At 45.8% G+C, this 22,419-nt stretch overlaps 1 protein-coding gene across 5 annotated transcripts in view; it reads left to right on the top strand.

The window, feature by feature from the left end:
• The window catches only part of LOC114018226 (zinc finger protein 773), a 40,728-nt gene extending 18,923 nt beyond the window's left edge, over positions 1-21,805 (top strand). For 3 of the 5 annotated variants that reach the window (XR_006292184.1, XM_043551171.1, XM_043551172.1), the window contains exon 4: positions 13,873-21,805. Coding sequence is in view for 2 of the 5 variants with exons in the window: in XM_043551171.1 (XP_043407106.1) it covers positions 13,873-14,576 (704 nt within the window). In the remaining 3 variants the exon portion in view is untranslated. The remainder of the gene's footprint in view (positions 1-13,872) is intronic. The other 2 variants (XR_006292182.1, XR_006292183.1) reach the window with 1 other exon arrangement.
• The last annotated feature ends 614 nt before the right edge of the window (positions 21,806-22,419 follow it).

Raw genomic sequence — 22,419 nt, 5'->3', positions numbered from 1 at the left:
GTTAGATGATGATAGATGTTTGGCCGTGTGTGTGTTCCCTCTGTGTGCCACCCCAGCCTTGCGCAGACAGCTGGCACTGCAGACCTCGAGCAAACCACCCAATGACCACAAGATCCGTTAAGGGACGAAGGCACCAGGCCAGGTTTCTTGTCAACGAAGCACTGTACTAATATGCCGCAGACTCTACTGGACCACTAATCCATGAATGCCCATAACAATGGACCAGCTCAGTGAACGGCGGGACTTTCCGTTCCTCCCTAGGCCAGACAATGATACTCCCTCTGAGATATATCTTTATACCACGATACAAGCAAGTAAGTACTGCCCCTCTGACATAGTTACTGTGGTTACTGCCCCCTGACGTGGCTAGTTATCACTTATTACCTCAGGGGTCTCAAACACGTGGCCTGCGGGCCACATGCGGCCCTCAGAGTTATTTGTTGCGGCCCGCCAAGCTCCCGCCCACCCCCCGGAGTTATTTCCTGTGGCCGCCAAGCTCCCCTCCCCCACACCCCTCTCCTTCCCCCCCACCCAGTGCGCCGCGTCCCTGCTCCTCTGCCTACCTCCAGGTGCTTCCTGCTGCCAAACAGCTATTTGGTGGTGCTTAGTGCTTTCCAGGAGGGAGGTAGGAGGAGCGGCGGGCTCGGGGGAGGAGGTGGAGAAGGATGTGGGGCGGGGATTTGGGGAAGGGGTTGGAATAGGGGTGGGGCCTCATGGAAGGGGTGGAGTGGGGGCGGGGGCAGAGGGGGTGGCTTTAACAGAAGTAATTCTAAAAATAAGTGCTTGTTTTGTCCTTTGAGGTGCATTACTGAGTGTTTATATTTTATTAAAACCACTCGGAAATGACTTCATCGAAAAAAAGAACACTCATGGAAGAAAAGGGAGTTTTCCAAGACAAATGGGAGAATTTATATTTTTTTCACGGAGATAAAAGATAAAATTCAATGCCTTATTTGTCAGCAAACGATTGCTGTTTCCAAGGAATATAACGTGCATCGGCACCCAGTGTTTTCCCCAGGAATTGAAATGGGGCGGGGGGGGTTCAAATTTACAGGGTCAGGGTCAGGGCCGATGAGGGGTGAGACCGTGAGGGTGAAGGTGGGCTGTATGGCACCATAGTAAAAACTGAAAAATGTTTCATGACCATTTTATTAGACTTTAAAAATCATCACACAAATTAAAGTTGGCTACTCAAGCCTTCTATGAAGCACTACATCTACATCCTTCTTGATTTGTTATAATTTTGCACAACTCTGTTTATGAACTTCTTGAATGCAATGCATTCATCTTTGGTGGCTTCTCTTGTGTCCGGTAGTTCCATTCCTTCAATTGATATGCTCATTAGTTCATTCACATGATCAGGCAGAAGGCGACTTCTTTCAAAACACAAAATTCTATTCAATGATGAAAAAGAACGCTCAACTGTAGCTGTTGTGACTGGGAGTAGCAAGAGATGAATTCCTACTTCTTTCAGCTGAGGAAACATGGCATAAAGATTGGGTTAAGCCACTAGTGATGATAAAAAAGAAGTTGAAGTCAAATCTTCATTCATTCGTCATATGATATTCCACTCTGTGTTCAAATTCTCTGTTCTGTCCTGAGCACATGGCAGCCCCATTGCTGGTAGTGACTCACTCCACTCAACTGTCAGTGTTTTATAAGACAGGGATTTGTAAAAGTTACGTGCCTTAGTCAACTTCTGAACTGAAATCCTTGCTTCTTCCAGTACATTTTCAATGGCTATCTCTGTTTGTTTGATCCAAGTGTAGCTTCTATTGCTGGACAAAGATCTACTACTGTTGTAGCAGATGCCTGGATTGCATTGTTTAATGACCCAAGTGGTTTCAACAGTAGACTTACAAGAGAGAGAATGGCAATAGTCTTCTCTGAACGTACTAGCAAAAGTAATCCACCAGCCTCACTACTTTGATCTATCCCATCTTGGTTGATACTTTCCAAAGCCAGTAATAATGGCTGGAGTAATTTTAAGACAACAGCCAAGGATCACTCATGAGAAAGCCAGAGGGTTTTCGCAGGTTGGACTAATTTGAACTTCAGTCCCAGTGTATCTTCTATATTTTCCAAGATATTCAGTCTTTTTGGACTTCTGCTGAAAAAAAATTTAATTAAGACATTAAATGTATAGCTTTTAAATGTCTTTTGAAGAGTCTGCAGCTCGTACTAGCACTAGTTGGAGTAGATGGCTTCTGCAGTGTGTATAGGAGAGACTAGGGTTACACTTCTCTGAGCAAAGCTTGTGCTCCACCATGTCTTCCAGAGAAGTTTGCAGCTCCATCAAATGCACAAGCAGCCATTTGTTTGGGGTCCAATTGACAAGCATGTAACTCTAAGATGTGGATTGTCACAAATGCAACCAATCTGTCTTCTATAACTTGAACATCTAGAAATACATGTACTGGCCTACCACTGACATCAAGATAATGTACACAATGACTTAATACTTGATGACCATTTTCATTGGTACATTCATCAGCCATATATGCACATTTTTTGAATATGGTGAGAGAGGTCTTCACTTTTTCAACAGTTGAGTCTTTCACTGTTGCACCACATGCGTCTAGCCAGTCAGTTGAGTTTCTTGCGGAAAGATAGTGAGCATTTGCTGGTCTTGTTCGGAACCAGTGTTCAACTTCAGGATGAACAAGTGACAATGCACTTAACATTGGCCTCCAGTTTGTAGTGTGTGGTATCTCTTGCCTAAATAGAAAGTATTAGCATTCTTAACAGCCTCATTAACACTCACCAGTGTTGTCTTTGGTCAATGGAGACTCAAAGTTCAGAGGTGCTTTCACATGAGTTCACCGCCCAGGTGGGGGGCAAGAAGGCACCTTGCTCGTTCCTCCAGCTGCTCACCGTTCACTCTGTCCACTGTTGTTCGTTGTGCCACCATTCACTTCATCGCTTTTGTTACCAATAGCCATGTGCCATCACCTTCTGCTGCCAACTGCCACTGTGACCTCTGCAAGTTGGTCTCTTGAGGTTCCACCGAGCTCTCAGTGATTTCAGCTGAGCTGTCAGTGTGGGAACCTCGCTGCTAGTGCAGACTGGGCCGTCTCTTCCACAGAAACACTGTCCCACAGCAGGTCTAAGCACTTAGACCTGATTATCAGTGATTTCAGCTGTAGTAAGAAGAAAAGGAGGACTTGTGGCACCTTAGAGACTAACAAATTTATTTGAGCATAAGCTTTCATGAGCTACAGCTCACTTCAAAGGATGCATCCGATGAAGTGAGCTGTAGCTCATAAAAGCTTATGCCACAAGTCCTCCTTTTCTTTTTGCGGATACAGACTAACACGGCTGCTACTCTGAAACCTGTCATTCAGCTGTAGAGGTCACTTAACAGAACAAAGACTATCTATGGAGACTAATCAGCTCTGTCTTTAAACAGTGGAGAGGGGCAGGTCAAATAGTACTTGTGACTCAGGCAGACCATCAAGCAAAACACCTGTCCCCACTCTCTCTTGATGCCCTCAATCCGGAGAGGCTAAGTACAGTTCTACTGCCCTTTATTCATACAATAAGAATAACAACGTTTCTTTACCCCCTGCATTCAAGTGATTTGTAACCCAACCCCAGCCAAAATCTATCACTTGGGCAACACAGCTCTATTTGCTGGATACCTAGGTAGATTAGGTGTGAATGTAAATACAATCTGGTCCTGAAGCCTTTCCCCCCAGCTCATGACTAGCTGTCAGGGACAGCGCATTTAGACTTTGCTTACAAATCATAATTTGAAATTATTAGGTTGGCCAACATCACCAAAATGAATGCACTGATATGGTCATAAAAACACCAGCTGCATAAGGAAGCTAGTCTATGTTTATACTTTTCAAATCTATTGTACTTTTTCAGATACACTTATTTTACCATACACTGTATATTGTGACAAAGCTCTGTCCTTGCCTCTGTGGGTCCCGCATTTCCTGGTGGATTTCGCTAGCCTCAGAAGCTCACTGTGACCCCCCACGTAACCCTTCTTTCTCTAGAGACAAGGGTCACAGTCTACTGAGCCATTATCATAAGCCAGCAAGGGAGATGAGGAGAAGTTATCCTTCCTTGCACAGACTCTGTTGTCTCCCAGTCTCAGTGATTAATCGGGGGGCAAAGGTTGGGGGAGGGGGGGAGCCCAGGCCTAGCCTCTACTCCGGGCTCCAGCCCAGGGACCCTAATAGTATCAGCTATGGTAGCTGACCTTTTAGAAACATGACATGTACAATTCCCTGGGCTACTTCCCCCACAGCAGCCCTCACTTCCTCAAGCTCCACTTCACCCTTACCTCAGGGCCTCCTTCCTTGTGCCTGATACAGTGTGTACTACTCAGCCTCTCCAACAGCACAACTTCCTTCTACAGCTCCTGACATGCACACCCATCTGACTCACTAGGAGGCTTTTAACTAGTTTCAGCCAGCCCCTGATTGGCTTCAGGTGTCCCAATCAACCTAGCATTCTCCCTGCCTTCTGGAAAGTTCTTAATTGGCCCCAGGTGTCTTAATTGACCTGGAGCAGTTTCCATTTCACTTAACCTGGTACCAGGGATTTGTTTAGCCTGGAGCTAATATATCTATCTCCCACTACTTTTCTATAGCCATCTGGCCTTGCCCCATCACAATATGCTTTTAAAGTGTATATTAATGTTTCAATTTCAATTCAGATTTCCAAGCAATCACTAAAGTGGCAACACTGCATGTAATTAGTTCATAAAACTGGGGGGAGGGGGGGGGATTGGGGAAATTCACGGTGGGTAAACACCCCCAAAGGGGGGGGTGTAGGGAAATCCCTACAACACAATGCACCACGAAAATATGATGCATCCACCGGAAAAATCGGAGAGGAAAAAGTTCAGCAGCTTAAAGCAGCATTTGCCAAGCAAAGAAATTTCTTTTCAGAGATTAACAAGTCTAGCGAAGATTCAGTAAGAGCAAATTTTGTGATAAGCGAAATGATAGCTAATTCATTATGATTTTTTACAGAGGCCTATTCATAAAAGAATGTCTTTTGAGGGCCAGCGAAATTTTATGTCCTGATAGGAAGAAAGTTTTTGAAGGCATAAGCATGTCTGCCAATACAGTTGCCTTCAGGATAATGGATTTAGCAGGTAATGTGCAAAAACAATTGATTCAAATGGCAAAAGGCTTCGAAGCATTTTCAGTTGCTCTTGATAAAGAGTACAGATGTATCAGATACTGCACTGTGTGCAGTGTTCATAAGAGGTGTGGATTGTAATTTGAATATAACTGAAGAATTGCTAGACTTAATGCCACTGAAGGGTACCACAGTGGGACGGGACATATTTAAAGACTGGAAGAGTGCATTGAAAAAGCTGAGTTGCCATGGAACAAACTTGTATCTTTGGCTATGAATGGTGCCCCATCAATGTGCTCTGAAAACATTGATGTGGTTGGATTATTGAAGACCAAACTGAACAGCCTCAATATACCAGGAATTGGCTTCACCAGTATACATTGCATTTTGCACCAAAAAGCCCTGTGTAGTAAAAGTCGACAAATGGAGTTATGGATGTAGTTGTTAAAACCATTAATTTTATACGTGCACGAGGGCTGAATCACAGTTTTCTAGCAAGTAGGGACAGTGAATATGGGGAACTTCTGTATCACACTCAAGTTAGATGGGCTGAGTCATGGAAATGTTTTGAAGTGGTTTTTTGGACTTAGAGAAGAGATTGATTCCTTTATGAAAATGAAAAACAAGGAGGTTCCTCAGCCTGCTGATTCCACTTTTATCTGCAACCTTGCTTTTCTAACAGATGTAACTGATCACCTGAATGCACTGAACTTGAAGCTTCAGGGTAGAAAACAGGTTATAACACAAATGTACGACAGTGTTACGACATTCAAAGTCAAGCTTACTTTATGCAGGAAACAGCTGACTGCTGGCAGTTTGATCCATTTCTCAACTCTGAATTCCTTAGGAAAAGTTGAATCCAAATCCTTGAAAGAATATACAGATATCCTTTCTAACTTACACAAACAGTTTGAAGTGCGGTTTAAAGATTTCAACTTTTGTCCACAGCAAATGGTGTGGAAAATTGTCAATGTTGCAGAGGAAATACAGATGGAGTTAGTGGAGCTTCAGTGTGATACCATTTTGAAGCAGAAGTGTACAGATTTTGGAATTCCAGAATTCTACCAGTTTCTTTCACAAGAAAGATTTTCCATGTTATTCTCTGCTTCCGCAAGGGTAATGGCAATGTTTGGAAGTACATATATATGTGAACAGTTTTGTTTCCTCTTCCATGAAGATTAAGGTCAAGGCTCATTGATAAACATTTGAAAGCAACACTGAGATTGGTTTCATCTCAGGATATCAAACTGAATATTGATGCTCTGGTTGATGCAAAACGCTGCCAACTAAGTGAAATGACTGTCAAAATTGGCACTGACTTTTTGCATTACAGTTTTTAAAAAGTTAATACATTAACTTTTAATAGCATACTATATTACTCTTCATTTTTGACTATACTTTTGTATCATTGTATGAAAAGGTTTCAGTGATGCGGCCCTCGGGCCAAAGTACTAGTCCTCATGTGGCCCTCATGGTGATTTGAGTTTGAGACCCCTGTATTACCTTATACATGTTGGTTTGATGAAAACATCTCTATTACGTACTGTCATCCTGACCTTATCTTTTAGGAGGGGTCAGTGTGTTCCTGTTATCCTTGGGGAATGTTTTTGTACCATCCTTGATATTGGGATGTTCTGGTACCACTTGATATCAGGATGGGTTTTCATGAGTACTCTGTGCTTAGCACTTCTTAGGAATGTGTATTTCTGCAATATCAGCCCTGTTCTTGCCAGATTCTGTGAGCAGGTCCTGCCTTCTACCAGGCCTCTGATACAAGGGCTTATGTCTCAGGCTGTCTTCCTACTACAACCCATACATGCGCCCACACAATTGTATTAATGATCAGTGAGTTCCGAGTTTGAGTGCTTGCTCGTGTCCATTCAGCTTAGGTGTGTGTCCTCCCCACATGCACTGGTGCCAGAAGTTTTTCCCTCAGCAGTATCCGTAGGGGACCAGCTCTGGCACCCCCTGGAGTGGCGCGCACATGCCGCAATATATATGGCGCCGCTAGCTCCCCCCACCCTCAGTTCCTTCTTGCTGCCAGTGACAGTGCTGGAACTGTTGCTGCTTTAACTACTGCTGTTGCTGCTTGTTCATACAAACTAGTTAATTCGTGTATTCTAGTGTATATAGTTTTCTGTTAGTGTTTGTAAATCCCTTAGCTATAGTTAGGGACTTCGTAGGTCCCGAACGGGACTTTGCCTCGGGACAGGGCATGCCCCAGGCTTTAAGCCCTGTGATCGCTGCAAGAGGCCCATGCCCATTAGTGATCCACACAGCAGTTGTCTGAGTTGCTTGGGCAAAGGGCACATTAGTGAAAAGTGCAAAATGTGCAAGTCCTTCAAGCCAAGGACTAAGAAGGAGCGCAATATTAATTTAAGAGTGCTCCTTATGGAATCAGCCCTCAGCCGAGTCGGAGCATTGCTCTGGTGCTGGGCACCGAGCACCATGATCTCAGTATGCAGGTCCCCACAGGGACCGTCCACTGGTTGGCACCGGTCCCCATCTGTGGCTCCGACCAAGAAGCCCATGAAGACAGTGCTAGGTAGGTCTCCAACCTCCCACAAGGGGAAGGATAAGACTGGGTGTGAGCAAGATCCCATGCCTGGCAACTCTTCGCCCCCATCGGGATCTCAGGCGCAAGCTCCGGTGGAGCAGTGGAGCCTAGCCTGCTCCCCACCAGCTACCCCGGATAGCGACAGAGGCTTCCGTCAGGTCCAGGTACCATCCATGCCAGAAGCCCTGTAGGCAGCACAGGAGATCACGTCTCTCCTGGTGCCGCCCACACTGGATCCTGCTGTTCCCCAGTCACAGGGTAAACTCGCGTTCAGACTGCTTCAGTCCCCACCTCAGCCGCACCATTCCCTGTTGTGGGGGATGTCCCGCCAGTGCTCGCTCTCCCGTAGCCGCCATGCCTCTGATCGCAAAAGGCAGACGCAGTGCAGCCACATTTGGTCCCCAGACCTTGTGCATGAGAAGAGAGGCTCAAGAGGCAGCTCGCTGGCTATCTCTTCTCTCCTTCCCTCCCCCACCCCGGCAGGAGTACTGGTCCCAGCACCCGGTATCTCAGAGACCACGGTTCCACTCCAGGGACCCATTGAGGGATCGACGTTACCATTCCTCGGACCATCATTGATTCCCTAGGAGGGCATCACTGCGTGCGGGCACTTCCTGGCACCAGGCCCATTGTGACTCCAGGTCCCACTCCTCATCCCGGTAACATTAGTCAAGTGCAAGACATAGATCACTGGCTCCAAGCTGGTGCAGATGCATCAAGCACCACCAGTCCCTAAGACCCTGCTCCAAATCAAACTCTAGGAGGAATGACTGGCACCAGTCAGGACAGAGCCACCGTTCCACTCTGTCCTGGGAGCAACCCCTCAGGATCCAGCCCTGGTTCAGAGCGAGGTTCCCTGACGGCAGGACAAGCTGCAGTACCAGCTACACTGTCGGCACTGGAATCGGCCCCATGGCCTCAGGCACAGTGGCCGGTGCCGTGGTACCCATGGAACCTTTGCGGGTTCACTCAGCCCTTCAAGGCCACCCGGTCAGTGTCTGGAGCCTCAGAGAGACCAGCTGTCCTGTCTTCCGCCTGTGCACAAAGACTCGCGCACAAGGACCCCGTAGGTCCAAGAGGGAGCAAGCCGCTGGGCCACCAATGGTTGTGGAGAACCCTACAGCACCAGCATCTTCCTCGTTATCGCCAGACAAGGCTATAACGGGGCCCCCTCCCCCAGTTCCTCTAGATGATGTTAAAGCTCACCAGGAACTACTGAAGAGGGTCACTGCCAACCTGGGTCTTCAGGTAGAGGAGCCTTCAGACTCTCTTTGATGTGCTCTGCTCCACAGCACTGGGCAGGGTAGCTTTGCCCCTTCATGAAGAGGTCTCTAAAATCACTGATGCCCTGTAGTAAACTTCCTCCTCCCTGCCACCCATCTCCAAGGGGGTGGAGCACAAGTACTTTGTGCCATCCAAAGGCCACAAGTACCTGTACACCCACCCTATTCTTGACTCCCTAGTGATTAGAAGCAGCTAACCACAGGGAGCCACAGGGTGAACCCGGGGCTACCCCTAAGAACAAAGACTCCCAAGAGACTAGACTTGTTTGGGTGTAAGGTTTATTTGTTCTATAGTCTCCAGTTGAGGGTGGCCAACCATCAAGCCCTCCTGAGATGCTGTGACTTTAACATGTGGCAAGCCATGGCCAAGTTCGAGAGCTCTCTTCCTGAGGCTTCTAGGAAGGAGTTCAGAGCAATTATGGAGGAGGGCATGATTGCGGCCAGGGCGACACTCCAGGTGGCATTGGATGTGGCGGACACTGCTGTCCAAACCATGGCCATCGCCATCCACCAGGCATCTTGGCTGCTCCTTTCTGGTTTGTCCATGGAGGCTCAGCAGTCGATGCAGGACCTTCCCTGTGATGGGCAAGCCCTGTTTGCAGAACAGATGGACGATAAGCTCCATGGCCTAAAGGACTCCCGCACAACACTTAAAATGCTGGGCCTGTATGTTCCCAGCCCTGCCCACAAGCAGTTCAAGCCACAGCAGCCTCTGGGCCAGGGGAGCCACCCTCGCCAGGAGCCTCCCCATAAGAAATCCAGAGGCTACAAGTGGCGTCCTAGCCAACAGCCTTCACAGGCTTCTCAGTCAATCTTGACCCACAATAAGCAGGCGGGCAAGCGCTCGTTTTGAGAGTATGCTCAAAGGCAACATACGGGACTGTTCCCAGGATCCTCCCTCCCCTATTTTAACCAACCGGCTTTCTCCTTTGCTCCCTGCATGGGCATCTATAACATCAGACCAATGGGTCCTCAATACGGTGGTGTGGGGTTACACTCTTCAGTTGTTTTCTACCCCTCCTTACCACCCCACCTCCCCGTCCCTCTTCAGGTACCTTTCTCACGAGGGGTTACTGCAGCTACGTGCGGTGGAGGTCGTTCCTCCGGAGTACAAGTACAAGGGATTCTAGTCCCATTACTTTTTAATCCCAAAGGCCAAGGGCAGTCTGCGGCATATCCTGGACCTGCAAGACTTGAACTGCTTCCTAATGAAGCTGAGGTTCCATATGGTCTCCCTGGCATCCGTCATCCCCTCCCTGGATCCAGGAGACTGGTATGCTGCCCTCGATCTGAAAAGTGCATACTTCCACATCGCCATTTTCGAGGGACACAGACACTTCCTCTGGTTTATGGTAGGTCCCAACCGCTATCAGTTTGTGGTACTCCCATTTGGGGGGTATTTACCCAAGTGCACGTCGGTAGTGGCAGCTTACCTCAGATGTTGGGGTGTCCAGCTCTACCCTTCCCTCGATGACTGGCTGGTCCAAGGCAGCTCCAGGTCCAAAGGCATGTCACGATGCTGTTAGCCACTTGTCATCGCGTCAGCCTGTTGTAGATTTTTTTTTTTTTGTCATTTACCATTAGTTCTGGTACAGAGGATAGAGTTCATCGGAGCAGTCCTCAACTCATCCTCTGCCATAGTGTTCCTGCCATTGGAGAGATTCAGGGCATTGCCGGACCTCATCACGGAAGTCTCTGCATTTCCCCTGACTACAGCCAGGGTTTGCCTGCACCTCCTAGGTCACATGGCAGCATGCACATATGTGGTGTGCCACGCCAAGCTCCGGATGTGACCCCTGCAGCAATGGCTGGTGATGGTCTTCTCCTAGTCCAGGGACCACCTGGAAAAGGTCGTTACCATCCCTGCGACGATACTTACCTCACTGTGATGGTGGACTGATCCCAGGTAAGTCCTAGAAGAAGTTCCCTTTGTCAGCACTCCTCATTAGTTGAGTTGATTTCAGATGCCTCGGATGGGGGGTGCACCTCTGCACCCTCCAGACCCAAAGTATGTGGTCCCCAGAGGAGTCGACGCTACACATCGACGTCAAAGAGCTCAGAGCGGTGCGTGGTCTTCCTACCTCACTTGTTGGGCAGAGTGATTAGTCTTGACGGACGACACAGCCTCGATGTTCTACATCAACAGGCAAGGCGGTGTGCGATCCTTGGCCCTCTGCCAAGAGGCACTCCATCTCTGGGACTTCAGCATTGACCACAGAATCCATCTAGAAGCGTGTCACCTTCTGGGGGCCAGGAACACGCTAGCAGATCACCTAAGCAGGGACTTCTCCTCTCACCACAAGTGGTTGCTCCACCTGGAGGTAGCTGGCACGATCTTCCAGAGGTGGGGAACTCCGCAAGTGTATTCATTTGCCACCAGGCAGAACAGGAGGTTTCACAAGTTTTGCTCCAGACAGGGTCTGGGCAAGGGCTTCCTCTCCGATGCCTTCCTCCTGGCATGGGCAGGAAGCCTGATGTACGCATTCCCTCCAATTCCACTCATCAAAGTCCTAGCAAAAATCAAGAGAGACAAGGCTCAGGTTATCATGCTTGCCCCAGCGTGGCCTCGCCAGCACTGGTTTGGGACGCTATCAAGTTTCCCAGCAATCCCTCCCTGGCCCCAGAAGGTCCTTCTCAAGAGTAGAAAGCCTTCGACTAGGCAGACCTACCTGGCAAAGTGGACCAGGTTCTCCCGCTAGGCGGCTGAACGGGGCATCTCCCCTTTGCATTCTTCGGTGCAGTTGATCTTAGACTACCTGCTTCATTTGAGAAACCAGAGACTGGTGCACTCCTCTATCAAGGTTTACGTGGCGGCCTTTTCCACCTTTTATCCACCAATCCAGTGGCAGATGGTGTACTTCCATGACGTGACAGTCAGGTTCCTTAGAGGCCCCGAGAGACTTTTTCCTCAAGTTTGGTCCCCGGCCCCTCAGTGGGATCTCAACTTGGTTCTGTCCTCGCTCACAGGTCCGCCCTTTGAGCCTTTGGCTTCGTGCTCCCTGTCTCACCTGCCATGGAAGGTAGCTTTCCTGGTGGCGGTGACATCGGTGAGGCAAGTCTCCGAGCCCTGACCTCAACCGCCATACACGGTCTTCGATAAGGACAAGGTTCAGCTCCAGCCCCACCTGGCCTTCATTCCCAAGGTGGTGTCTACTTTCCACAAGAGCCAGGGTATCTTCCTTCCAGTTTTCTGCCCTAAGCTCCATGAGACTAGTGAAGAGCGGTGCCTTCATGCTTTGGACATAAGAAGGGCCCTGGCTTTCTGCCTAGATCGGACAAAGCCTTTCCATAAATTGACTCAGCTTTTAATCTCTGCAGCTGATTGGATGAAGGGCCTCCTGGTGTTCACGCAGAGGATTTCTAACTGGATCACCTCTTGCATTCGGACCTGCTACGAGTTAGCGGGAGTCCCTCCACCGCCGATCGTCAGAGTGCAGGCATCTTCGGCAGCCTTCCTGGCATACTTCCCGATCCAGGACATCTGTAGAGCCGCGACGTGGTCCTCCAGGCACACGTTCACGGCCCACTACGCTATCACTCAGCAGGTCAGGGACGACACTGGGTTTGGCAGAGCTGTGTTGCAATCTACACGTCTGTGAACTCCTACCCACCTCTGAAGGGTACTGCTGGGTGTCACCTAAGTTGAATGGTCGTGAGCAAGCACTCAAAGAAGACAGATACCTTTCTGTAACTGGTGTTCTTTGAGATGTGTTGCTCATGTCCATTCCACAACCTGCTGGAAACTCCAACAGTGGAGAAGGAGGGCAAGAAGGAACTGAGGATGGGGGAAGCCAGCAGCGTCGGAGCCAGTCCCCTATGGATACCACTGAGGAAAAAACTTCCAGTACCGGTGCATGTGGTGAGCACACACACCTAAGTTGAATGGACATGAGCAACACATCAGAAAAAGGTAACTGTCTTTCTTCCAGGGATACATTACATGACCCCCATTGGGTAAATATCACACCAACAGTGTGCCAGATGGCACTGTGATGTTTTTAAGGTCACAGCTCTCCCTAGGCAAAGCTCAGAACCAGCAATCTAGCCTCATCCTCCTTGACCTGTCATCTGCATTTGACACCACTGACCAGGCTCCTCTTTTTGAAACCTTGTCTTCCCTTGTTGTCACCTGGTTCCCTTCCCACCTCTCTAATCACCCTTCAGCATGCTCTAGGAGGATCCTCCTCACCCCCACTCATATGCATTCAGAATGGTGCTGGAGAAGAAATGTCCATAAAGCTACCTCATTATCCTCAAACATGAATTGTGAGGAAAGATTGAAAGAACTGGACATGTTTAGTTTTGAGAAAAGAAGACAGAGAGGATCTGATAACAGTCTTCAAAGATGTTAAGGGTTGTTAGAAAGAGGATGGTGGTCAATTGTTCTCTATGCCCACTGAAGGTAGAACAATAGGACAGTTTACTGTGCAGCAAGGGAGATTTAGGGGAAAAAATTCCAATCTGGGAGGGAGGGAGGGAGGGGGAGAGGAAAAAAAAAGTCCCATGAATTTCCCTTATTGTCTTTCCCTAGAGCAGTATTTCCCATTCCAAAGCTGGTCTGATCGCCCAGCTGGAATGAAGGGGAAAAGCTATGGCCAATATACAGTGCTAAGAAGAAAGAGGAATTCTGAGAGGTGCCTGCACAGGGAAGGAATCAATAAACCAATTCAGAATCTGCCTGTGTCTGAAGGGAATAGCTGGGATCTGGCAGTGGTTTCCTCCCCATCCTGACTGATGTCTGGCAGTGGCTCCTTTCCTGACCTCCCTTTCTCCTGAGTATTTGGATGGCAGTTCTGATACCCTTCTCTCTCCCCTAGGGGGAGGAGTGTAGGGGAATGTAGTTCCTGATATTTTTCTGCCTTCACAGCACTTAGTTTGGTTTCCTGTCCCCTTTTCCATCCCTGTTTCTGATGTTTCTCTCTCTCCCAGCAGGTGACTGGATGCTGAATGAGAATCAGGAGCAGAATCCTCAACAGGCAGATGCTAAGCAAGTGGAACTGCACAAAGCATTATCACAAAGATCTAAAGGAACTGTGTCCAGGAGTCATGAGCAGGGAAAAGTTTGTAAGAGTCAGCACAGGCCAAAAAGGCAGCAGGGAAACCAGCCAGGGGAGAAACTGGGTAAATCTACAAATAGTCCAGGAACTCACAAACACCTCAAGGAAACCAGAGCCCAGCAAAGAATCCCCCCAGGAGAGAAAAACAACACATGCACTGAATGTGGGAAAAGCTTCAGTAGCCCCTCAAAGCTTATTAGGCATGAGAGAATCCACACAGGAGAGAGACCCTATACCTGTTCTGAGTGTGGGAAAAGCTTCAATGATATGTCCCCCCTTATTAGACATGAGAGGGTCCATATAGGAGAGAGACCTTACGAATGCTGTGAGTGCAGGAAAAGCTTCACTCAGAGTTCAGCACTTATTAGACATCATAGAATCCACACAGGAGAAAGACCATATGAATGCTCAGAGTGTGGGAAAAACTTCAATGACAACTCACACCTTCTCAGACATGAGAGAATTCACTCAGGAAGAAGAGCCTATAAATGTTCAGTGTGTGGAAAAACCTTCACTTACCGCTCAGGCCTTATTACACATCAAAGGAAACAGACCCTATGCATGCTGGGAGTGTAGGAAAATCTTCACTGACTGACCAGGGCTTATTTGTCTTCAGAGATTCCACACAGGAGAGAAACCCTATAAATGCTCAGGGTTTGGGAAGAGCTTTTATGTGTGCTCACACCGTGTTGCGCATCTGAGGATCCACAAGAGTGATAAATACCATAAAAACTTGCCTAGGGCTGACAAAATATGTTTTCTTTAATACTTTGGCTAATTCCCACATAGTGAACTCTAAGGCTATTTGCACCATTTGCTTCACCATGGTCTGTCAGGTCCCCCAGATGAGTTACCTGCTTTTGGCCACATACAGTGGTGGAAGTTTTCAAACACGTTTCTGCATAAAGTAACCTGACCTCCTCCCACTGCAAAGTGATTGTTACAGTCACCGAGTTCCCCCTTTGGGGACAGATTGTTTCATTCCCAGTTGTTCTCATGTTAACCTGGGTTGTGCAGAGCAGCTCTCATTTAAAATATATTTAAATATAACCAAGAGCAGGGAGAGGCAAAAGAATATTGTTTCAGCTTCTGTTAGACTGGAAGGTGAAGGGTGAGTTGGAGGGATTCTCGCCTTCCCCAACACTCGAGTTGTGTCAGCTTCTGTCTGAGCCATGCAATATTTAGAATGTGGAGAAGATAATCCTCCACCTACTAACGTGTCACATAATGCCGTATTCTCAACTCTGTGATTCAGAATTGTGCTTTGAAATCAGACTCAATAGTGCTACAGATGAATGTGTCACAGTCCTGGAAGGGAAATTTGAATGGATCCCAAACAGAATGTGATCATAGAACGTTAGAGTTGGAAGAGACCTCAGGAGGTCATCTAGTCCAATCCCCTGCTCAAAGCAGGACAACACCAACTAAATCATCCCAGCCAAGGCTTTGTCAAGCTGGGCCTTAAAAACCTCTAAGGATGGAGATTCCACCACCTCCGTAGGTAACCCATTCCAGTGCTTCACCACCCTCCCAGTGAAATAGTGTTTCCTAATATCCAACCTAGACCTTCCCCACTGCAACTTGAGACCATTGCTTCTTGTTCTGTCATCTGCCACTACTGAGAACAGCCTAGCTCCATCCTCTTTGGAACTTCGCTTCAGGTAATTGAAGGTTGCTATCAAATCCCCCCTCACTTTTCTCTTCTGCAAACTAAATAACCCCAGTTCCCTCAGCCTCTCCTCATAAGTCATGTGCCTCAGTGCCCCCGCCCCGATCATTTTTGTTGCCCTCTGCTGGACTCTCTCCAATTTGTCCACATCCCTTCTGTAGTGGGGAGACCAAAACTGGACGCAGTACTCCAGGTGTGGCCTCACTAGTGCCAAATAGAAGGTAATAATCACTTCCTTCAATCTGCTGGCAATGCTCCTACTAATACAGCACAATATTCCATTGGCCTTCTTGACAACAAGGGCACACTGTTGACTCATATCCAGCTTCTGCCCAGTTATTATCAATTCTCCCTTGCACCCTTAGTAAGCTTGAAAATTATAAAGTTTTGTGGCAGGTCCACAATTGTAAGGTTTTATATCCCTTCATAGTATTTGATAATTAGCTAAATGAATTTATGGTCTGATCCAGGAGTCATCTCTGCCTGGATTTTTGCTGGCCTTTGTTTTTTGTTTACTGTTGGAGTGGTTTGTTGTCTTCTTAAACAGTATTTTTGTTCCCGGGCCCGTGAATATCCTCATAGGCGACTTGACAATTCGGTTCTTCCATTAGTAGAACTAACTTCAGGAGCTCAAGCTCCTGCCATTGAGACTATGCTGCTATATTCGGAGATAAAGGAAGAAGGGGGCACGTGTCAGGACTCTAATTGGGCCCTGGGTGATCGCTACTTCCCGCCACCCAACACAGATGTAATGAGGTTGAGTAGCGTCCATATAAGATAAACAAGAACTACTAGTTATTCCTCAAAAAAGGTTTTTAATTATTTTCTACTATAAAGATAACAGGAAAAATAAGAAAAGCAAAAACAAAGACCAGCATTGAATAAGAATTAATATAAATGGCAGGTTATACTGAAGATAAGCGCAAGTACATGTAATATTGTGGACCATTTGGGAGTTACTGAACAGTGACTCTACATATGCTGGTCCTGGCAGGTTATAATAGAAGCCGTGAAGACAAGCATAAGTAAAGCTATTATACAGCAGTTATATATTCCTGGTGGCAGGATATACCGAAGACAAGCACAACTACACGTACAAGGAGCTAATGGACGACAGCCTTACATGCATCCGCTCGGGCTATTCGAAAGACAGGCACAAATACATGCAAAGCTATTATCCACCAACCACTTACAATTGTTTTTATACTACAGTATTAATACAACTAAGATCAAATCAGCTCGAGCAACCAGACTTTTTTACTCCGTAATCTTACCCTGCATTTGTCCCAAAAATACGTTACCCTTTAGTCAGCCATTTTCCGCACTGGCCAGGTACAGACAGTTGAGAAGTGCATGTCCCTTCGGTTCAGGGGGTGTGGGTCAGGTTTCCCTTGTGACCAACAACACACTTGTTTCTGTGCCTTCTTGGTTTTCATTTGGTCTGACGGCCATGTTTTAAAACAGACCAACCAATTAGGGTGGGCCACATTGTTAGTGTGGTTGCCGTAATTGTATAATTGATGCATACATATCTCCTTGTAGCCAATTATTAGTTAGTTGTATAATTTAGGCATATTTATCTTTTGTAGCCAATTGAGTCTTTAATGTGGGTTTGATACGTACATAGGAGTTAGCATAAAATGTTATCTGGTTGCAGCGCGTCCTGACCCCAAGCTTAAGCTTAATTTTGCAAGCCTTGCTTTTTGAAACATACGGAAGTTTGAGGCCTAACATTGGCAATACTTTTACTTGACAATACTTTTTGTACAATTTAATCACAGTATAGATGTCAGTAGATCATTAACAGTATTACGATATAATGTTATCAAGCAAACAATTAAGAGCAGGAGACTATAGTCCCAAACTAATTTATATCACAGGGTATTGCTGGGAACTACCCCCCCCCCTCCGCCCCCCAGGACCCGAAAGGGATCAAATTCAGAGATACATAGGTTCCCCTGATCCAGTACCCTTATTGCGTGTTAGGGAGCTATTTGCCCACAAGCTCAGGGGTTTGTATGACACAAAAATTGCCCAATTCCATCATAGAGATACAGTAATGTTTTTTCAGTAAAGATGGCTAAACCCCAGGAAGGAGATGTAATGTTAGTCCAGGTAGGCCCTACCAGGGAATGCCTGTATATGGGTAGGACTGGTATGAATACGGTGAACACCCCGATTGGGCATTTAGTGGAACATATCGCTTTGCAATATAATGAAAATTATGGAAATATACAAATGAATATTCAGATTGATTATAATTTTGAACTTAAAGAAATGCCTCAAGAGATTGTAGCAGTGGAGGGCCGAACTTCCAATAGGGGGTTTAATTGCTTGCATAATACAGGAACCTTGAATTCCTGGGAAATTCGTTCTACCGCTTCTGTTAATTTTAACGAACAAGGTAAAATTCCTGTTGATAGTCCCTCCCACATGTTATTGGAAGGATTAGGGAAGGTCTGCAAAGTAAAAGCCACTGTCCCTGAAAATTTTCAATGCATGGACCAGCTTCTCCAGCCTTTGGTCTTAAAAGAATTGCTTTGGGACAGAGATAAAATCAATAAGAAGGGATTATGTCAGTCTGTGTTGGAATGCTTGGCGTGTTTAAGTTCTACTATAATTAAACAGCAAAAACCCATCCACTTGCTGCTTCAGCCTCATTGTGCCCCTATAATTTGCCGGAGGCAGTTCCTTCTGCTCCAGCAGTGCCTCTATACGCTGTAGTTACCATCAAATCCAAAAGTGATGGTGATCAGACCACTGTGGTCACTGAATATAGATCCTACACCACTGCTGAGCTCTGGCATTTGCGAGCCAGGGTGTCTAGGAAAGACGGTGAACCTATTTGGAAGTGGGTGATGCGATTATATAAAGAACATAGTGATGATTTTCTTAATGGTCTGGATGGACCCCTGGTGTTGAGTTATCAGTCAACCGGGGGACTAACTGGAGGGGACTGGAGAACAAAAATAGGCGACAGATTAACCCTGGTTCCCGTCATGGCATTGGCAATGGCTGTAACTAAGGGAAGGAGAACTAAGCCAGGCCCTGATGACTTCCAGGACTGGGAGTCACTGTATGCATACATTTTTTTGAATACGATTCTCAGCGTAAGAGATAATGATAATGGCACCGCCAGATGGTTAGATGACACCATGGTAGAAACACAAGCCAGAGTAGTAAGTCCAGCTACCGTTTCGACGTGTAGCGAGCTATGTTTCAGACGATATTGGTTGGAATCTGTTGTTTTAGGGTTGGGTGGACTCACCTTAGAAGCTCTGTCCTCCCGACAAATTCAGTGGGACCAAGGAAATGTAATTGATAACCCAAAACTGTTAAAATCAAATCCCTCTATGAACCCTAGACAGGAGCACTCTGGGGTTGCACGTGCGGCCTTCACCTTTTTACGAAATCAGAATACACTTCCAGAGGCCTGGCTCTTTGATCCTGAGTTAGTAAAATTGGCTGAACACCATGAATTTGTTGCACGGGGTAAAAATAAAAATGAATAGGGAAACAGCGGCTCGAGCAGGGAGACGAGCAAAGTCATTTTAATAAATCTTAGCAAAAGCCTCCCTGTTTTGAAATTAGATAGCAATGGAAAGCAGGAAAATTGGTTACTTGATACGGATGCTGAAAAATCTGTTTACTTTGTCAAAACAATTGATAAAAGGGATCTTTCCGAAGTTTGGTTAAAAGGAATCAGGGGAACTAAAAAGGGATTTGCCTCAAATTTTTAAATAGAAGGTGTTAGTTCTATAATCTTAATTCCTATGGAATGTAACTCCTTTCATATTTTTGGAAATGATAATATTGGGAAAATTCCTCGTGCTAAATCTTTTTTGACTACCTTTGCTAGGACAGACTCCTTTCATAGTCCAGTTGAAACCAAATGTGCAGGTGGGACCTCAAAAGCAGTATCCATTGTCTTGTGAGCAAATCACCTTGGGTAACGAATTAGTTAACCAAGCATTAACTAATGGATGGATTGAGGAGAATCTCACCATACGCATCACCTTTTTGGATTGTAGCAAAAAAGGAACCCGGCAAAGGGCAGTTGGTAATAGATTACTGACGAATTAATGCTGCTGTCCAAACAGAAAAAGGGATTATTGCTAATCGAACTGAAATTCAATATAACCTTCTTGCCAAATTAAAGAACAACCCCTGGAAAGCAGTTATTGACATTAAAGATATGTTTTTTCAAATTCCAATTCTAGATCCTCGAGGGTTGACTGCTTTCATGTGGAATGAGAAAAAGTATAAATTCTGAGTCGCCCCTCAGGGATTTTGTAATTCCCCCTCATGGGCTACACAGATGATGGCACAATCAATGGTCTCCTTCGATTATGATAATTGGGTTAGGTATTTGGATGATATTTTGATTCCACCCAAGAGAGTTGCAGTATTGTCTTAAATGCCTTAATGCAACACCTTACAAACCAGGGTTGGGAAATCAAAAAGGAAAAGGGAAAAGAACCCACCCTTAGGCAAACATTTTTGGGATGGATATGGGGTGCCATAGATATTGCCTTGAATTCAGATGTGATAGAAGCGATAGACAAACTCACTTCTGTCCATTCCTTAAAGGATTTCCAAAGGGCTGCTGGATTAGCGGTCCAAACTAGTTTTTTGTCTTCCTCCTGGAATGCCTTTTTCAAACAGGCCTACCTTCTAAGTAGGGGAAAAAATCCTGATTGGCCACTTATACAGACAATATGGCAAAAATGGAAAACCCACTTCCTTAAGGAACTCTCTCTTACCTACCTCGATTCCTCTAAAAGGGTGGATGTGTATGTAAATGTGTTGTAAATGTGAATGTGTTGTACTTATAATATTAAAGCAACCACACTAAGAATTTGTCCCACTCTGATTGGTTGGTCTGTTTTAAAACATGGCTGACAGATAAGATAAAAAGTACAAAGGCACAGGACTAAGTGTGTGTGTTTTGGTCATAAGGGGACCCCTCTTTGATCAGGAAACCAGACGCACACCCCCTGAACCGAAGGGATGTGCGCTTCTCAACTAACTGTACCTGGCCAGTGCGGGAAACAGCCAACTGAAGGGTAATGTATTTTCGGACAAATGCAGGGTATGATTATGTTGCTCAAGCTGAATTGATCTCAAGTTTGTATCGATACTATAGTGTTAAGAATAGTAGTAGGTAGTTGATGAATAATTTTACATGTACTTGTGCTTGACTTCAGTATAACTTGCCAGTTATATTAATCCTTATTCAGTGCTGGTCTTTAATCTATCTTTTCTTATTTTGTCTGTGTTGCCTTTACAGCTGGAGGTCATTAAAAACCTTTTTTGAGGAATAATTAGTAGTTTTATTTTCTCTTATACGGGCACTACTCAACCTCATTACTTCTGTGTTGGGTGGTGGGAAGTAGCGATCACCCAGGGCACAATTAGGGCCCTGATGCATGTCCCCTTCTTCCTTCATCTCCGCACCCCAACATTTAAAGACTGAGACAAACAACTGGGATAAACAACTTACATACCATCTTACAAGTTTCATTACATTGTTTTGTTACCTCCCCTTGTTTCTGATATCTTGTACAAAACATCCCCATTCGTTATTTTGTCAAACCATCTTATCTTGTATTTGAATGGCCTGTATCTGTACTAGCTGGTATATATTTACATAAATATCAAGTATGTTATGCTGCCAAGGCCAGGCTTCCTCTGGTTCACAGCCTTTGGTTGAGGCCTCAGATCTTGCACCAGGCCCAGTGCTCTGGGCGCGCTCGCTCTACTACCCCATGTACTGGCGAGGCCACTTCTGGACTTTTTCCTGCTTGGTTGGAATTGTTTGCAGATGGGAAGGTTGGCTGCTTTTCCCCCATTATGATTATGTTAATACTTTTGTAAATTACACTAACTTAATAATAATGAGATAGTGCTCAGTGAAGGAGGTATCAGAGGAGAAGACAATGGAAGAATCATGTAACCTGCTCTGGAATTTTACTTTACATGAAACTGGAAGTGTCTTACACCTCTCTGAGATGTTTTCCCCCCTCTTTCCTGAAGCCCATTTGGTCACATAACTAGGTAGTAGTTTTGTTTGACAGATTGCAGCTCAGATTTATTGGGAATTTTGAGACAAATAAAATTAGTCATTTCTAAAATAGCCATTTCTTACTTTGTTTTTCTTTCTCCCCGTCCTTCCTTGATGGCATGGAGAAAGGTGAAGTGCAGTTCAGTAAAGAGAATACTCCAATCTATTGGACCTGCTACCCAGGACTCATTAATATTTTTTAATCTCCAATCTGAAATGATGAACAACAGCAGACTCCAATAGTACAACTAACTGAAGTAACTACATATGTTCACAGTGTTGTTCAATTGTTTAGGTCAATATTGTCTCAGATCCTCCAGGGACTGACTGAATTACACAATAAGTGACGTGAAACTAGGCAAAATGCCTGTCTTTGGTTCCCAAAACAGTTATGATTCAGGTCTCACAGCAGGTTACCCATGAAGATAATCTCCTAACTAATCTTATTATTTGGGAAAGGATATCCCTAACTACGCAGATGTAAATAGAAATGGTGTGTTTGCTGAACTCATTCTTTGTATGTGCTGCCAATGTGGATAAAATGACGTCTTTGTTGAAGCAGAAAAATAACTATTTTGATAGAGAAATCACACCTCCGGTAGTTTACAGAGATTCTGATCCAGGCCTGTACCTAGTTCCTAATTTTTGATATGTCGCATCACACTAAAGAAAGAAATTAGGTATAT

The sequence above is a fragment of the Chelonia mydas genome, chromosome 7 (genome assembly GCF_015237465.2).
Source record: "Chelonia mydas isolate rCheMyd1 chromosome 7, rCheMyd1.pri.v2, whole genome shotgun sequence".
NCBI lineage: Eukaryota > Metazoa > Chordata > Testudines > Cheloniidae > Chelonia > Chelonia mydas.
This window is presented reverse-complemented; position numbering and strand designations above follow the sequence as displayed.